The sequence below is a fragment of the Mchenga conophoros genome, linkage group LG12 (genome assembly GCF_057382185.1).
Source record: "Mchenga conophoros isolate Kocher_MC1m ecotype Shallow Benthic linkage group LG12, M_conophoros_male_GT1.1, whole genome shotgun sequence".
Lineage (NCBI taxonomy): Eukaryota > Metazoa > Chordata > Actinopteri > Cichliformes > Cichlidae > Mchenga > Mchenga conophoros.
The window spans coordinates 1962908-1982497 of NC_140537.1; the positions used below are offsets into that span (position 1 = coordinate 1962908).

Consider the following 19590-nt stretch of genomic DNA (forward strand, 5'->3'; position numbering starts at 1 on the left):
ATATATGTGTGTGTGTGTGTGTGTGTGTGTGTGTGTGTGTGTGTGTGTGTGTGTGTGTGTGTGTGTGTGTATGATATTTAGTGTATAATTTCTAAGGAGTAGAAGGTGGAGTAGAAAGAGTAGGTAAGGAAAGGGGCAGACGGCTTGCTGCTTTAACTACCAACAAATTACGGCACATTTCTGTAGCTCACATATTTGAAGATAAAGGACCTGAATCTCAGGAGCGGGACCACGCCTCCAAACATGCTCCTTTCGGTTCTCATCTATACATGTTCCCCCAGTTCTACAAGCTCCTCAAATGAGGACGCGGGCCCAGCAGTGAATGAACAGTTACCACTAACATAACATTCAGAGATGATACTGATCCCACTGCTTACAGAGGGAGTTTACAGACACCATCTTACTGCATCACATTCACTAAACTCTTTCACAGATGTTTGTAAAGCAGACTGAAAGGCTCGGCGCTTGATTTTTATATACCTGCAGTAGTGGGAGTGCAGTGTGGGTTTGTATTGTGTTGTGGTGTAATACAGCAATGCTCTGAAGGACAGATGAGACAGGCTACCTTTAGTCCACCAATGTCTGCAGCAGATCCAGGGTCCACTCCAGTAATGTATATGCCCAGTCCATACTCAGCACCACCCCTGATCATTAGACCCAGAGATCGACCTCCTTCCATGTTCAGGTTCACCTTTAGGAAAGACAGGGTATTCAGATCAATCTGTGTTGTTAGTAAACAAAGACTTACAGAAGAAAAGTTTGGAGGCAGAATAGTCAGAATAATAAACAGAGTTTAAAGAAACGTTCTTTCCTTGGAATCAACACATGAACAGCTGTGGTCAGCCTTTATGAGCCGTGGCCATCAAAGCTGAATGGAGGACTCAAAGGCAGACAAAACCCAAACAGTAATCGCAGAGTTAAGATCTTTATTTGGCTAAAAGTAAGGATTTGTTCACTGGACTGATGGGAACCAGGCATGTTGTATAGAGTGCTTTGAGTACTCCGGGAGAGTAGAAAAGCGCTATAAAAGAATCAGTCCAATTATCATTTACCATGGATTCTGTTTCTGATTGGTAAGAGTTATTCACACCAGTGGCCTGCGAGAGGTCATCCTGCAGGGCGATCCTCATGCTGTTGTTCCTTGCACAAGGACGGTTTAGGTTCAGTAGGGTTCAGGTATCACCTCATACTAGGAGTAGGGACACTGACCCTAACCAAGCACGAAAAAAAGAGTCAGAAAAGAGAAAGGTGGGTAAAGTGTCAGTGGCTGCAACCTGCTAAACTATTTCAGGTTTTGAGGTTGTATCACTGTTGCCTCTGTAGTGCACCTGTTGTTAATTTCATTAACTCCAAAGCAGCTGAAACTGGTGAACAGTTCCCTCTGCTACTGATCTGACTGGGTCACTATCCTGGAAGTTTAATTCACTTCATGCTTTACTTTGATTAAAAAGTGTTCTTTTGTTTTAGCAAAAATATATATAGCACCAATTCACAGCAGTCACCTCCAAGCACGTAATGTTGTACAGACTCTGCAATATTAGAAACAACAACTTTCCCACCCATCATTTCAATACAAGCTAAAACTATATTAAATAATTCAGATGACATTATCTTTCCTCCATTTTGCCCCCTGCTGGTGAGATACCTGATTCACTGGCAGTGGATAGTTTGAGTGCTTAGGTAGAAAAGCTTTATTTAAATGCCAGTCCATTCATCTTTCACACTTGTTACAATGTTTAAACCAGTAATCATTCAATCAAAACATCATTTATAGATTTCATATATGTGCAACATGATGCAGCAATGGGTCTCTATTTGAATTCCACAGGCCACACATACACACACACACACACACACACACACACACACACACACACACACACACTAGCCTACCCGCTGTATGCCCTCAGCCAATCACAGGTAGGTAAGTGAGATAGTTGTGACAACATTTGGAGCCTTGCAGTCCATTAATGATTCATTCAGGAATTGAAATGCTGCACTGTGAGAGAATCTCTGATTTAACTAAGTAGCAACTGTGAACACATTAACGTTAACGACACAATAACCAAATTAACTTGTAATACATTACAACCCATCCATTAGAAAATGCTGATGTTGTTGTTGTTTTTTAACTAGTTGATCTCATTTCAGTCAGTTAACCAAAGTGGATTTAAACATTATTTCTGGAAAGACACTGATCTGAATATCCTTCCATCAGAGAAGCAGAAGCTCTGAAACTCAGTGACCTGAGGTGGACAAACAGCCCCTGGTCTGCATACTCATCTGTGTCTACTCTAATAGCAAACTATTCACTGAGTGAACTGTCTTGTCTATGTATTAGATTTTGTTTTCATTCGGTGTTCAGATTACAATGGTTGGGCATATAGTAAGTGATCAGTTTATTCTGCAAACCAATATAATTTTAGAGACCATAAAGACCACCCAATTCAACAGTCTGCCACTAAGGAAGGGAGACCATGCAAGCTGACACAAGATAAAAAGTGGGGTTATAGTAGAGATGGACCAATCTGATATACAGTATCGGTATCAAACATAAAAAAGTGGTATGGTGCCATCTCTAGTATAAAGGCTGAACAGGTCAAATTGAACATCAAAACTTGTGACAAAAAGCTCACAGCCACACTGCACTGCTGTGCTTCCTGCTACTACTAATACTGCTGCTGGAGGGCAAAAGATTACTCCTTAAAGACGCCAATACTGGACAGTCTGTAGTACTACAGGACAAAAAGAGTTGCTTTTTTCTTTTTTGCACCCGTGTTGATCCAAAACTATTTGAGTCATCTATCCATGGAGGAAAAATGAAGATGGGAAGAGAAACTTTTGAGATTTGTGACTGATATTTTGCCCCAGCAACTTTATTTAAGAATATCAACGTGTTGATTTGAATTACTTACATAGTAATTGTGAAGGTAGGGCTGTGCGATATGACCAAAATCTCATATCCCGATATAAATCACAACAATGTAACATTTCCTGTAAATTCTGTGAATCTCGGGCAGCTCGACTTGCCTGAAGTGTTTCCAGCTCTGCATCCTTCACCCGGAGTCGAGCGTTTTAACAGATGCATGAAACTATACATTTTTAGACATAAGCCGTATTTATTACACGGCGTGCTGCGGGGAAAAGCCTGTTCTAACGTTTGAGTCTAAGGTTTATTTTTTAGCACCTGGCGGCTCTTTTTTACTCTTATTTACTTCTCATCCGTAAATAATCTTTCACGTGATTCAGTTTATTTTGAAAAGTCTTGATGCACGTGCAATCATCCAGGAAAGTAAATCTCCAAAAGTTGATTCTGTTCTTCTGGACGTAGCGTTTTGTGGGAGAAACGTTTCGTCACTCATCCAAGTGACTATTTTGAAAAGTCTCAACAGGATCTTGAGCTTTATTGTGAAAGGTTTATGTGGAACATAAACAAGCGGACACGCGATGGTGTTACCGTCGTTGTTGCTAACGACAACGCATAAAAACAGGCGCTTGTCTGTCCGTAGTGTGGTTATATTAAATATAAGAGAAAGAGAGAACTTTAAGAAATGAATATAACCACTACAGTGACCATCAGAACCATGAACAAATATTGCCGTAAACAGTTTATTTTGCGACACCACGAAACAAACGATAGCGTAAAATGAAACGATAGATGTTTTTATATCGTCACACGATATATATCGTTATATCGAACAGCCCTATGTGAAGGTGATTTCTATTCATCCTCACTGATTTAAACCAAAGAAAACTGAATGACAGATACTCTCTGAAAGGTTTGAATTCTACTGATGCCTCTTACATCACCGAGAGTCCATTTCCAGTGTTTGTCCAATGCAGTGCAGCTTTTTCATCACACTGGTATGAGTTGGTGTTTGGGCGGTGATTCGCTTCTGTGGCAGGTGCACTCTTGCACTTCGTGAGGACACTGCGTGCACTCACTCATGAGGACGGAGCAAAATGATCACAAACAGCTCTTCTACTGTCTTTCACCATGATGGTGTTAAAAGCTCCATCCAGCATTTTATTTTTCTGTGGTCTCTGCATTTCTTGTATTCACGAATAATTCCCATTGTGGAGAATGTAATAGTCCAGGATCCTTCCAGACTCCAACCGAAGGCCTTTTCTAGGGTCTTCATCAAAAGGAAACAGACCATAATCTGAAACCTGTCCATTTTGAGCTGGTCTCTGATGATCAGTAGGACTGTAGACAGCCTGCTGTCAAAGCAACTTTCTTGACAAATTTTCTTGCCAGGCGATATGGACCTCCACCTTATCCATCCATCCACCTCCAGTTATCCTTTTCAGGGTGGCACTGGGGGCACTGGAGCCTATCCCAGCTGACTTAGAGCTAGACCTTATAGCTGAGAAAAATCCAGCCTTGGATATCTACTGTAATAAATGTAATATTGCAGGATAAATACAGTTGGTGACAGTACAGGTTGTTCTTACACATATTACCAGGATGAGTAACTTGACTGTGAAAACACTCACCTGATGAGTTTACTTTGTGCTCTCAATACATCTTTAGATTTGTTTTGAATTCAGACACGAGATCGTCTTTCACTCTCTGCTGCAGGCTGGATGCTTTAAAATAGCAACATTTGAACTTTGTGACTCTGTGGCTCCAATGTAAGACTTTGAATATCATGTAATCCAAGGTTAGTCCAAGTATGTACATCTTTACTCATAGTATGAAGTGAACAACATAAAGTAATTTATTTCTCCTTTCATTTATTACGTTTTCTTATATTTATACTGATTGAGGAACTTTTGGATAATTTGTCTATACGTAGTTGATTTTCAATGCTGCCATCACCCACATGTTGCCTGCATGTGTGTAGACCTGAAGACACTGCATGACGGCAGAGACCAGAGTTCTGAAAGATTCAGTTTAAAGACTTTCAAACATGAATGTCTGTTTTCCCCGAGAAAGCATCTTCAACAATGGTGTTCTCTATAAGTGAGAGCTTTGACAAACATTTAACATCTTTCAGTAATTTCACTGGTTTTCTTTCCAGACTTTGCACATAATTACACTCATATAAAAGTGACATCCTCTCAAATTTGGTCTACTATGGGAACAGCAAATGACAATGTAGAGTTACAATGCAAAGTAACAGGATTGATTTTTTGGTGAGTCATTTTGAGCAAACCTTTTCTTTGCCAGCAGTCACTGGATGAAAGACCTGTGCTGGGTGATTTTATTTTAGGATGAGTCTGTCTTTCAAAATGTCGGCAGCAAAGGTCATGAGGACCTTAGAGGAATATACTGCAGCCCCAAGCTGACTGCTGTCAGACGCAGGAGGAGGACCACTGCAAAAACCTGGTAATAAATCCTTGATGATAAATAGTTCTGGATCTGACAGCTGCTTTAAAAGAACTCTCGCAACATCTTTGTTTCCAGTGACAACAGTCTCAAGTGTTTGTATACTTCAATCTGCTGGTCCTCCATATTTCACCACCAATACACAATTCCACTTTGTTCTTACCGTTCGCTCTTCCATCCTGTGCCCGTGCCTTTGACTGTCTTCCTGGCTATCAGGTGGCGGGGAGACACTCCGGCCCTGCGGGTCCACCCAGCTGTACAGATTATTGGTGATGTAGCCGCCAGGAGTCGGTCCCATGGAGCACACAGACATGTTCAGCGTCTTGCATCCTTTCAGCACCTGTATTCCAAGGACAGTGACGTTGCAGATTCCATTAACGTGCAACAGCAGACTTTATACCCTCACATGTGTGTTATTTCATGTTCAGCGACCCTGAATGTAATATTTTATTGCAGAGAAGTTTGGCCTCTGATTAATCAGGGCTCCGTATGCCCTTATTTCACCCGTCCAATTCCACTAGTCACCGGAAAAATACATTTTAAGGAATTTGACATCTCTGAAAACATTTGGAGTCAAGTAAGACGAAAGAAAATTGATAATTGACTAATCAGCTATTTGATTTGTATGTAAACAATGCCATACTGTTAGCTTTTTGTTGTTTGTTTGTTTTACTGTAGATTACGCAAAAAGTGGCAGATAGAGGACAAATGAGACCTTGAAGCATCAGTTGAAGAAGTTCAGACTGTTCAAGATGAGCTTTTGTTTGGTGACATTAAAACACACCGACAACTGACAGGAGCTGAGACCAGAGACGGAGAAAAATGGATCCAAAAGATGGATTTAAATGTTCATTTTTATAAGACCTACAAGAAGTTCAAACTCCATGGGCAAGAACACAGTTTGTATAACTGAACAACACATTTGCAAACAGGGCAAGCTTCTCATACACAGTGTGCAGGTGAAAGACACAATAACATGATGCTGTTTGAATAGTTCAACAGCGCTTGGTCTGATGGAGGTTAAACTATGTATATGTTTGAACAGGAAACGGGACAAGACCAAATATGGAAGCAAAAACATTAAAGAACAAAACATGCATGTACATGAAGGACAAATAATGGCTTTTATGGCCAGTTTTCCTTGTTTTAACACTCTGTTTATCTTCACTACAATGAAATCTTTTGTATTTTCTGAGTCATGTATTTTCAGTGGCTGAGCACCAACAACACAAATACAGACAAAAGTTTGCATTATTACTATTTTATTCAATATATTTTTGCTACTTTTTGCTACTGTGGACCCTACACAACTAAAAACTGTATACATGGGACTACATGTCTACATGAACTTAATGTTACCAATGAACTCTCTTAACAGGAAGAACCAGGCAGCCATCTGCTCTGACTGATGGAGGTGAGGAGACGTAGACAGCGGAGATTCATAATAGAGATTTACAATAGCTAATGATTCCATTCAAAGTGATATATAAACATGAAGGGGTGAGTGAAGGAGAAACACTGGGAAGCAACTGTTGTTGTGATTTGGAAACATAAACATTACAAAACAAACCATCATAAACAATATAACTTTATATAAAACTGAGCTGAATTCAAAGTCCCCTGCAGCTCCAAACTACTGTGCACTTTTTATGTTTCTTCTGCCTTTTCGTTGCATCCTCCTGCAACGCACTGATCACTTTCAGTCATCAGGAACTAACAGGCATCGTCCTTTGCCTGAACCTAGACTTTACTTCAGATTGGACCGACCGGGCGCTCCATTTGTTATTTCAGCAAGTGATGCAAACAGTGCAGGGAGAGGAAACAAGAGCAAGGATGAAGAGCTGTCTATCCAATCCAGTGGCGAAACCAAACCAGGCCATGTCCATTCAGCGCAGGCGATTTTATCTACCTCATGAGCTAACACTAACCATAGTTACCATTGTTTACATTCGTCCGAATGCTAACGTTAGCACCCAACCACTTCCAACTTATTATAAGTGAACAGCAGAGAGGGACCTGTTGGGCGTCCATGTTGTTGCTGGGAACTTTAATAAGCCATGTTTGAAATCTGTACTCCCCAAATTCCACCAGCATGTTTAAGTGTCCTACCAGTGGGGACAGGACACTGGACTGTGTGTACAGTAGCATCAGTGCAACATCCCTCTGCCACTGTGGACAATCTTACAACCTCTCTCCACTCCTCATCCCTGCCTCCACCCCCTCAAGAAACAAACCCCTACAAGCAAATTAAAACATGACCAGATGATGCTCCAGCTACAGGACTGGTTTGAGCTGACGGGTCCATCTTTGAACATCTTGACCTGGAGACTTTCACTCAGTCTGTGCTCTTCTACGTTAAGTGCTGTGTAGAGAATGTGACAGTGACTAAAACCATCCAGGTTTTTCTTAAACGAAAACCTTGGATGACGAGTAAAGTCCTGGTTCTGATCAGAACACATAACTCAGCCTTCAGGCTGAGGGACAGTTCTCTCTACAGCCAACCTGAGGAGGGCTTCCTCAGAGACAACAACCCCCACCAGGTGTGGAGAGGCATCCAAGCCCCCCAACCCCCGACAGCAGCCTAAAACTCACAGAGGAGTGCAACACCTTCTTTGCTCAGTTTGAGGCTGATACAGACTGGTATAGACATCCTCAACTACAGACCTGTAGCCCTCACGTCTGTAGCCAGGAATTGTTTTGAGCAGATAGTGTCTCAGCATATCAGAGGCTGTCTAAACCCCTCCCACGACCCTCATCAGTTTGCTTACAGAGCAAACGGGGATGCCACGACCATCATCCTTCAGTGAGAGCTGACCTATCTGGAGAACAGGAAGATCTACATGAGGATGCTCTTCGTGGACTACAGCTCAGCTTCCAACACCATAGTACCACCAAACTGGACCATCTTCACCTGTCACCTGCTCCTGAATCAGCTTCTTAACAAACCAACATGTAAATTTTTTGTCTCAGAAACTTTTCTTACCACACCTTTTCTCTTCATTCAAGTTTCCACTAATGTGTTTTGATACAGGACTCTGTGAACAGCCAGCCTATTCAGCAGCGACCATCTGTGGGTGATGGAGGGTGCTGATGTTTGTCACCTGCACAGCTATCAAGTTAGCAGACTTCCCCGTGATTGCAGATGTGTTTACTGAACTAGGCGAGAGATATGTGGTATTTATACTGTTGATTTGCTCTGACTGGGCTATATAAAAGCTTTCCTTTTTGAAATAAGTTACAGAGAATTATTTTTCTTTTTTTCCTTGTGCATTAGTATGTTCACACTAACAGAAATGACTGAATAACACAACACAGGTTAAACTGTTATACTAACGGGGCAGACCATAGCAAAAAAAGGTAATAACAGTGGGGGGAACCATAGCCCTGCCCCCCATGACACAAAGCTGACGTGTACCGTAAACCTACGCATACAGGTCAGGATTTAAGGTTTGACTCTCATCATCCACTGGAGCACAAACTGGGCGTCATCAGGACGCTACAACACAGAGCGAACACCAAGAAGAAGAAGAAGTCACTTCGATAAGTGATGAAACTCCAGACGTCCAGATGAACAGAATCTATCACATATGAATACACTTAATGTTTCATTCAGCTCATGCAGTTTATCTTCAGATTTGTCCTCACTTCATTCTTACATGAACATCCATGTCCACATAATTTGGTTTTAATCCAGTTGCACAGAAATGCTTTCTTCGACCCTTTCTCTTCAGAACTCCGTGTCTGCTGATCAGAATATAATCAATGCAATTTATTTTATTAAATCATAACTTTAAAGTCAGACATTCTTTTAGATTAGTGGCTTCTTGGTGTTTGCACATGCTGCACTCTGTTTTAGCACTCTGTACCACTTTTAACAACAAGGTTGGATGTTAAGATCTTTTAGTCTCTTTCAGGTGCGATAACAGGTAAGCCATGGGTGCTTCAGTCTGTCTGTTATATGGTGTTTCATGGCTTGCAATGTTCTGCTAGTCCTAAAAATGCTACTACCTTCAATCAACTGTTCATGGAGCTGTTCTCTTGCTTGTAGACTGACAGTATACGCCTACTTCTTCGACAGTTTTTCAACTTGACTAGATGAGTAATTAAGTATTCTTAAAGCAAAAAAAGAATATGTTTTCAGAAACTTTAGTTTCTGACACAAAAAGTAATTAACCAGGGAGGCAAAAGGAACAACTTTGTTTTCCCTTATGTGATAACTTTATAAGATAAACTCGAGAATTTTCTCCAAGTGTCACAGTGAAGTTCAGAACCAGCAAAGCCCTCAGATGAAACCCGTTCCTCTCCAGGACAAAGCACAACCTAAACCATATAGTGTATGCTGTGCAACACAGTGGACCCTTAAAAAGATCAAACGCTAAGACCTTTTACCCTCTCTATAAACTTTCATAGACATGCAGGAGACCAGGTCAACAGGGCAGTACATCAATGCCCAAAGGAGAAAGGACACTATTTCAAGCATGCTAATATTCCCATTAGGATCCAGTGGAAAACAGCCAGTGGAAACTGTGCCACCACTGGCTGAAGACAAAGGAAGAGGAAGGTTTGTTAAGTGGGAAAGGACATTTAAAGTCCCTGATGATAGGAACTATGACTATGATAAAGGGAAAGGGTTGGCTTACATGATGGAGAGAAGAAAACTAAATATACTGTGTAAAACCAGATAAACGGGAGGTAAGGCCAGGAGCACTGGAGGCAGATTCAAGCTGTTCTACCATGGTGTTGGTAGAAGAAAGAGGATATAAACAGGATTGTGACGAGAGTGTCCAAAAGGCTCATGAGTTTGAAGCTGGAAATTGAAGGGATAATATTAAATGTTGACAGTAAATATGCCCTTCAGGTTGGATTTGTACCACAGGGACCACCGTTGCCTTCAAATTCCACATCTTCTCTAGGTATTCTCTAAGCCCCTGCAGTTTCTTCTAATGTTCATTTTTCCTTATGTTGCTATCACCTAACTGTCGCTACGGCCTTCGTCCTCTGCTTGTCCACCAACACTACATCCTGTTGTTTAACCATTAGCAGGTTTTCTGTCTGTAGCTGGAAGTCCCTCAGGATTTTGGCTCGGTCATTCTCAAACACCCGAGAGGTTAGTCCGTGGGCCATATTTGGCAGAGATGTTCCTGTACTATGCTAGTCACTTAGTTCCATGTAACTCCCTGCTAGCATCTTGCACCTTGTTTTTATGTGCTGGATTGTCTCAGGGGCATACCTGCACAACCTGAACTTGGAGTCTTGCCTGGTGTAGTAGCCTCTATTAATCTTGTGCTTAAAGCTTGTTCCTGTGATTACTCTCTGCTGTCGTAACTTAGTCTGTATCTCAGTGTCAGTAGTTTCCCGTTTTATTTTGGTATCTGTTCTTCCCTGTATCTTGTGTCTCTATTGCCTCAGCCTTCCCTTGCTTTTTGTCACATTCTCCTGTGTGGTTGTGTCCTCCCTCCCAGTATGTTTTCCTTGTTGAGTTCTTTTTAAAAATGAAAAATGTCTTTTTCATGAGTGATCTGGGCAAGAGGGAAGAAGATAACCGTTCTATGCAAATATCTGAAATGGACGAAAATTACTGGATTGACTATAATGCAGAACAGAAAAGCAGGTGCAATAACGGGTTATAAAAATATTTGCAAAACAGGTAATTTTTTTATAAGCGAACCCCTTCATAACTTCATTTTCTTCATAACCTTTATATAAGCTAAGCCCTTCGTCTGTTTGAGTACAGGCACAGGAAACATAAGCAAAGACATTAGAGATAATAAAAAAAACCCAAAGAAATATCTGAAATTATTTTTGGCACACATTAACTTTTTGGCAAAGGTGAGTGTGTTATCGCTGGCTGTGCTGTGCAGCTGAACTGGGCAGATGGTTCAAAACGCATCTAAACATTAAATAAAAAGTGAAGGCCTGAAAAGCAGTGCGGAGGAAGTAAAGGGCTTTAAAATGTGTTTCTTCTGTTTTTGTAGCCAGCTGTGAAACTAGTTTTATCATTACAAACTTAACCTCTTCAAAAAATGGTGTCTTTGCCATTGCTGCACATGTTACAGGTCCGGGTCAAAATGAAACCTTCTGGCAGTGCTAGTGTTAAATGTGTTATCCTGTTACTGTTTATATTAGTCTGCTTGAAGCATCTCACATCTCCTTGTAATGAGTGAAGCAGTGGTAAAGATTGGAATCAGTCACCTCACTTCCAGTTTTTCATTGTGACATATTAGGCCTCAAACGTTATCAGTCACATGATCACAATTTGATACAAGCCGCTAAAAAAGCGCGAAACAGGCTTCGGAGCCTCAATGTCCCATCGATAATAAAACCTCTTTTTACTTTACTCCTCTTGTTACTCCTCGAGTCCTGCTTTCTGGGTCCAACTCTCCCAGCAACACAGCCAGCCCTGACAATTAGACTTCTCCACAGACAATAAAATAACTGACCCAGTTAAGCTACAGAGATTGATAGTGGTCTGCAACTAGAGCTTCACTAACAAATGGCAGACAGAAAATGCTGGATAACAAAGTATGTCACCGCGGGCGAGTCACTTTTCTTTGTTCAGCCTTGCATCATAGCAGTGCTGAGGCAGAAGTAGCTGTTCTATTCTGAGCTCAGTGTTTCTGCAAGCTCAGAGCCATCCAGAGCAGGAACGAATCAAAGATGGGTGCTGTAACAAGCAGAGACAAGTGGCACTCAAGTGCAATTTGAGCTATATATGCTTCCCCACAATGCTTCAACTGTGAGGGAGTGGGTGGAAGAGGAGCTCTTAGCAGCCCTTGCATGGGGCTGGATGGGTAGGTGGTTAAAGAGAGAAAAAGAAGGGAAATGTTTCTATGATAAAATGGATTTATTTTTATGCTGGAGGCGAGGTGATTCACAGGACAAAATGACAGTGCCGAGGTCAGCACTGGTCACTCAGATTATAAGGGCCACAGTGAGGGCCCTTAATTGTGACTGAATCACTACTTCTGCCTCTAAGCATTGCTCATGCTTAAGTGTCGGTTTGTTTTCTACTCTTTCTGCAGAATAAGAAATCTGAAACGCTCCAAGAAAAGTCCAAATCATTTAAATCCTTTTTTCATCAGGTTTCATGGTTGATGGTTTTTTCATGCTAGCCTGGAGAAAACAAAACACAACAAATAAACAACTTGATTCATGCAGGATTTAATTATTTTTAAATAAATCTATACCAGTATTATTTCATTCATAATTATATCGATTCGCTGGCTCAGCTCAAGTTGTTACTTGCATGTTAAATTTAAAGCTTAATCTAATGAACATTAGTAAAACATGTGTAGTGTGTTTGTGTGTACCAACAGCAATACACACACATGTGTAAATCTTTCTCAATAGTCTAAATTTGTAGTCGGCTGCTTTGATTTGGTTTTCTCTTCTGCTACGTGGCACTATCTGTTTGTGTGTCTGTGTGTGTGTAGATGTGTCGACTGTCATCTCTAATCTGCCATGCCAGCTGTTTTCCTGCACTTCATCTATCATAGTTGCTGCATCTGAATTCTCTTTCTCTTGCTGCCTCAGTCTCTCTGAAGCCCACAGACATGTATGTGTACCTGAACTGCAGATTCAATTCAATTCAATTCAATTTTATTTATATAGCGCCAAATCACAACAAAATTCGCCTCAAGGCGCTTCATAGATACAGAGAAAAACCCAACAATCATATGACCCCCTATGAGCAGCACTTTGGCAACAGTGGGAAGGAAAAACTCCCTTTTAACAGGAAGAAACCTCCAGCAGAACCAGGCTCAGGGAGGGGCGGGGCCATCTGCTGTGATTGGTTGGGGTGAGAGAAGGAAGACAGGATAAAGACATGCTGTGGAAGAGAGACAGAGATTAATAACAGATATGATTCAATGCAGAGAGGTCTGTTAATACATAGTGAGTGAGAAAGGTGACTGGAAAGGAAAAACTCAATGCATCATGGGAATCCCCGGCAGCCTACGTCTATTGCAGCATAACTAAGGGAGGATTCAGGGTCACCTGGTCCAGCCCTAACTATATGCTTTAGCAAAAAGGAAAGTTTGAAGCCTAATCTTGAAAATAGAGATAGTGTCTGTCTCCTGAATCCAAACTGGAAGCTGGTTCCACAGAAGAGGGGCCTGAAAACTGAAGGCTCTGCCTCCCATTCTACTTTTAAATACTCTAGGAACAACAAGTAGGCCTGCAGAGCGAGAGCGAAGTGCTCTAATAGGGTGATATGGTACTACAAGGTCATTAAGATAAGATGGGGCCTGATTATTTAAGACCTTGTACAGTATGTGAGGAGCAGGATTTTGAATTCAATTCTGGATTTAACAGGAAGCCAAAACAGGAGAAATCTGCTCTCTCTTTCTAGTCCCTGTCAGGACTCTTGCTGCAGCATTTTGGATCAGCTGAAGGCTTTTCAGGGAGTTTTTAGGACTTCCTGATAATAATGAATTACAGTCGTCCAGCCTGGAAGTAATAAATGCATGAACTAGTTTTTCAGCGTCACTCTGAGACAGGATATTTCTAACTTTAGAGATGTTGCACAAATGGAAGAAAGCAGTCTTACATATTTGTTTAATATGTGCATTGAAGGACATGTCCTGGTCAAACATGACTCCAAGGTTCCTCACAGTGTTACTGGAGGCCAAGGTAATGCCATCCAGAGTAAGAATCTGGTTAGAGACCATATTTCTAAGATTTTCAGGGCCGAGTACAATAACCTCAGTTTGATCTGAATTAAGAAGCAGAAAGTTAGCGGCCATCCAGGTCTTTATGTCTTTAAGACATTCCTGCAGTTTAACTCATTGGTGTGTGTTATCTGGCTTCATGGACAGATAGAGCTGGGTGTCATCTGCATAGCAGTGTAAATGTATGCTATGTCTTCTAATGATGCTGCCTAAGGGAAGCATGTATAATGTAAACAGAATTGGTCCTAGCACTGAACCCTGTGGAACTCCATAATTAACCTCAGTGTGTGAAGAGGACTCTCCATTTACATGTACAAACTGGAGTCTATTAGATAGATATGATACAAACCACTGCAGCGCAGTACCTGTAATACCTACAGCATGTTCTAATCGCTCTAATAGGATATTATGGTCGACAGTATCGAACGCTGCACTGAGGTCTAGCAGGACAAGCACAGAGATGAGTCCACTGTCAGAGGCCATAAGAAGATCATTTGTAACCTTCACTAAAGCTGTTTCTGTGCTGTGATGAGCTCTGCAACCTGACTGAAACTCTTCAAATAAACCTCTGCAGATGATCTGTTAGCTGTTTGACAACTACTCTTTCAAGGATGTTTGATATAAAGGAAGGTTGGAGATTGGCCTATAATTAGCTAAGACTGCTGGGTCTAGAGATGCTTTTTGAGTAAAGGTTTAACTACAGCCAGCTTGAAGGCCTGTGGTACATAGCTGATTATTAGAGATAGGTTGATCATATTTAAGATCGAAGAATTAATTAATGGCAGGACTTCTTTGAGCATGACATTCCCAAACAAATATTTCTTTGGTACGTTTTCTATAACAAATAATATATAAACTAATAAATATGCATTCACACCTAGTCTGCTGTGAGAGTGCCGGCTTGCTGCTGCAGCTCCTGCAGTTTCTTGTGTTTTTCTACATAGTTTCTTATAGTTGTAGATAATGTTTTTAAAATGTTAGTTTTTAAAAACTATGGACCTTAGTCAATTTTTCTGTGCTTTTATGGTGCTCACAGGCTTTTTTCATGGGGGTGGGGGGACCAACAGCTGATGAAAACTGCTGGTGGTGTGTTTTTAAAAGTGATTTCAAGTTTTGGGGCCAGCCTAATATGGAGGGCAGTTTATTCCATAATTTGGGGGCCAAAACAGCAAAAGCTCGGTCCCCCCGGTGTTTCAGTCTCAACATGGGGACAGCAAGGAGTGACTGGTCAGTTGATGTGAGAGACCTTTGTGGAGTGTATCGGTGTAGGTCTGACAGGTAAGAAGGAGCCATTTAAAACTTTAAAAGCAAACAATGAAATGTTACAATTTTAAAATGATTCTAAAATGGACAGGCAGCCAGTGTAAAGACGCACTGATACCAAATATAGTATTAAAGTGACATTAATACCATCCAACCACAAGGTGCTCAGGATGGGTGTCACCACTTCTACTGTCTCCTGGATTGCTGACTGTAAGAGAGCCCTCAGTTTGTACAGCTGGGGGGGGGGGGGGGGGGGGGGGGCATCATTCTACATTCCTAAGATTTCATACGATTTCCAGTGCAACAGCAGAACATCCTACCTGGAGAATTTCTGTGATGATACTGCAGGTGGGCAGGAGTTGAAATACAGGGAACTGGTGAGAAACTTTAGTGAGTGCTCCAGCTACAGGACTGGTTTGAGCTGACAGGTCTATCTTTGAACATCTTGACGTGGAGACTTTCACTCAGTCTGTGCTCTTCTACATTAAGTGCTGTGTAGAGAATGTGACAGTGACTAAAACCATCCAGGTTTACTCACAGAGGAGTGCAACACCTTCTTTGCTCAGTTTGAGGCTGATACAGACTGGTATAGACATCCTCAACTACAGACCTGTAGCCCTCACGTCTGTAGTCAGGAATTGTTTTGAGCAGATAGTGTCTCAGCATATCAGAGGCTGTCTAAACCCCTCCCACGACCCTCATCAGTTTGCTTACAGAGCAAATGAGGATACCATGACTAGGACTGTGCGATATGACCAAAATCTCATTTCCCGATATAAGACATCTATCGTCCGATAACGATATAAATCACAAAAATTTAACATTTTCTGTAAATTCGGTGAATCTCGGGCAGCTCGACTTGCATGAAGTGTTTCCAGCTGGGCGTCGTGTAGCTGGAGTCGAGTGTTTTAACGATGCATGAAATGATACATTTTTAGACATAAGTTGTAACGGCGCCGTTTCTTTGTGAGTATTTATTACACGGCGTGCTGCGGGGAAAAGCCTGCTCTAACGTTTGAGTCTAAGCTTTATTTTTTAGCACCTGGCGGCTCTTTTGCTTCTCATCCGTAAATAATCTGCTCTTTCACGTGATTCAGTTTATTTTGAAAAGTCTCAACAGGATCTTGAGCTTAATTGTGAAAGGTTTATGTGGAAAATAAACAAGCGGACACGCGGTGGTGTTACCGTCGTTGTTGCTAACGACAACGCATGAAAACAGGCGCTTGTCCGTCCGTAGTGTGGTTATAGAGAACTTTAATAAATGACTACAGCCACTACAGTGACCATCAGAACCATGACACAATATTGCTGTAAACAGTTTATTTTGCGACACCACGAAACAAACGATAGCGTAAAATGAAACGATAGACGTTTTTATATCGTCACCCGATATATATCCTTATATCGAACAGCACTAGGAGAAGTGTAGTCGGATGGTAACGAAGAGAGGGAAGGTAGTCAGAACTGAGGGGATCGAAATACCAGAAGGCAACGTTGCAGACATAGAGGACAGCTACAAGTACCTGGAGATCCCACAGGCAAATGGGAACCATGAAGAGGCCGCTAGGAAAGCTGCAACCACCAAGTACCTGCAGAGGGTCAGGCAAGTCCTGAGGAGTCAGCTGAACGGTAAGAACAACATCCGGGCCATCAACACCTACACCCTGCCCGTGATCAGGCACCCTGCTGGGATAATAAGGAGGCCAGAGGACGAGATCAAAGCTACTGACATCAAGACCAGAAAACTCCTGACTATGAATGGAGGGTTTCATCCCAAGTTCAGCACCCTGTAGGCGAGCGGCTCCAGCAGATCCCAGGAACAACATCGGAGATCTCTGTCCAGAAGAGCGCAGTCCTTGGAACAGCTAAGATACTGCAGGACCCTCAAGCTCCCAGGCCTCTGGTAGAGGATCTGAGCATGAGGGATAAAGACTACAGGAGTGAGAGGAGTATTTTTTCTATATATATATTACAATAAAGTTGTCAGATGGTGGGTCTGTGACAGAGAAATCTGCAATAGATTGCTTTTTTAAGTATAAAAATTCAAACCTACAAAAACATATTTAGTTTTTCATGTCTAATATTTGAAATAAGTCCTACAAAAAATGTTCTGTAGAAAACAACTGGATCCTGGAGATCACTCCGCCTGTGCTGATCACACAATCGTGCAATACTGTGACCACGGTCCTGCTCTCCGATCTCTTGTAGCAACAGAACATGATGTCAGACTGCTGCCTCTCTCTTCAGGGAACTGAATCAATTCGGTTTCTCCCACACACTGATGTCTGTTACTTAGAATATGTGCTTTGCATAGAGAGCTGCATTCAAGGGCCCTTGACAGTAACATAACTTTGGGCTTATCAAGCTGACAGCAAAGGATAACTTACTCCTCCTCCTCCTCCATTTGAAAAGCTGCTATTTTGGGAGCTCATCGAAGGCCGGTGCCTGTGAAGTCATCTGATTGTGATTATGTAATGTTATTTCTCCACATATAAGTAGAATGAAAGAGTCATTGTTTAAAAATAAATTCAAACACTTGCCAAAGTTAGACATGCTGCTGCTCTCAAAGATCACTACAAGCTGAACACACAGAAAATACTGCAATAAAGACTCAAAGTGCTTTTCACAGATTTCACAACATCTGATCTGCTGTTAACGTATAATAGTTTTGAGTCCACAAAAATGGATTCCCTCTGATGTTTACTATGAGATATACAAAACCACCACAGCATGTTTAAACCAGCGAAGAACAGTAATAAATGTCAAATAAATGTCAAATAAAATAGTGGTTTTATTGTGTGCAAACCCTTTAAGAAAATGCTGAATTATATAATAAAAAACAAAACAAAGCCTGAGTCACATACTTTTCTGAAATTAATCTCACTTAATAGGTCAAGGTCGAGTTTATTTATATAGCACATTACCAGCAGTCTATGCTGCATAAAGTGCTTAACAATGTAACATGCCACTAAAATAAATGAAATGCACAACAATGATGCAGTAAAATATAGATAAATAAATAAAATAAGTAAATATAAACAACTGAAACAACAACAACAAATAAGGCTTTTAAAACCAAGATGTTTTATTACCAAAATATTTAGGACGTGTGTTAAAAGCCAGAACATAAAATGTAAATAGCCTGTATTTATATAGCGCTTTACTAGTCCCTAAGGACCCCAAAGCACTTTACACCACATCCACCCATTCACGCACACATTCACACACTGGTGATGGCAGCTACATTGTAGCCACACCCACAGCACTGACAGAGGCGAGGCTGCCGGACACTGGCGCCACCGGGCCCTCTGACCACCACCAGTAGGCAACGGGTGAAGAGTCTTGCCCAAGGACACAACGACCGAGACTGTCCAAGCCGGGGCTCGAACCGGCAACCTTCCGATTACAAGGCGAACTCCCAACTCTTGAGCCACGATCGCCCCAAAATGTGTCTTCCGTAACAATTTAAAACGGTCAAGTGGTTGTGCAGATCTAATAATGAGGGGAAGACTACTCCACAGTCCAGGGCCTGCCACAGAGAAGGCTCTGTCACCACGAGATTTCAGTTTAGACCGTGGAAAAGTTAAGGTTAGTTTTGACCTGGACTTCACCGTTCTTCCTGGAGCATAAATAAATAGGAGCTGAGACAGGTACGAAAGGGCTCGGCCGTTAAGTGATTAAAAAAGTAACATTTTAAATTGGACCCTGTGCAGAACAGGAAGCCAATGTAGAGAAGCCAAAACTGGGTAATATGCTCCTTCTGTTGTGCCAGTTAGCAGATGCTAAAGACGATAAATAGAGGCCTGGTCCAAACCCAAGCACAGAGAATTGCAGCAGTCCAGTCTGCAGTTAATGAACAGATGAATACTGTAGGTGGGAGTAGCTCAGGAGATGGAGCAGGTCATCTAATGTTAAGATGGTTGGTGGTTTGATCCCTGGCTCCCCCCAGTCTGCATGCCAAATATCCTTGGGCAAGATATTAACCCCAAGTTGTTACTTACTAACTATCATTCACACTCTGAAGCATCCATCAGAGTGTGAATGATAGTTAGCACTTAAAGAAAGTATAGAAGGCAGTGCTTGTGTGAATGTGGCATGTTGTAGAGCACTTAGAGTGCTCTGGGAGAGAAGAAAAGCACTATATAAGAATCAATTCATTTACCATGAATAACATGTTCAAACACATTAGCTGGAAGCTATGATTTTACCTTGGCTCGCTGTTTTAAATGAAAAAAGCTTGATTGAACTACTGTGCTCACCTGCTTACACAGTTTAAAGGAACAGTCAAGGTTTTAACATTTGACTTACAATAGGACGATAAAGGGC

General features: G+C 41.6%; 1 protein-coding gene across 3 annotated transcripts in view; it reads right to left on the bottom strand.

Annotated features, from left to right (window-relative positions):
• LOC146561857 (whirlin-like) overlaps positions 1-19590 on the bottom strand; it is a 61989-nt gene that overhangs the window by 31374 nt on the left and 11025 nt on the right. For 2 of the 3 annotated variants that reach the window (XM_085293267.1, XM_085293266.1), the window contains exons 2-3: positions 5496-5672; positions 566-691 (exon numbers count right to left, since the gene is read on the bottom strand). In XM_085293267.1, the coding sequence (XP_085149393.1) occupies positions 566-691; positions 5496-5672 (303 nt within the window). Of the gene's footprint in view, positions 1-565; positions 692-5495; positions 5673-16787; positions 17194-19590 lie in introns of those variants that run through there. The other variant, XM_085293268.1, reaches the window with a different exon arrangement.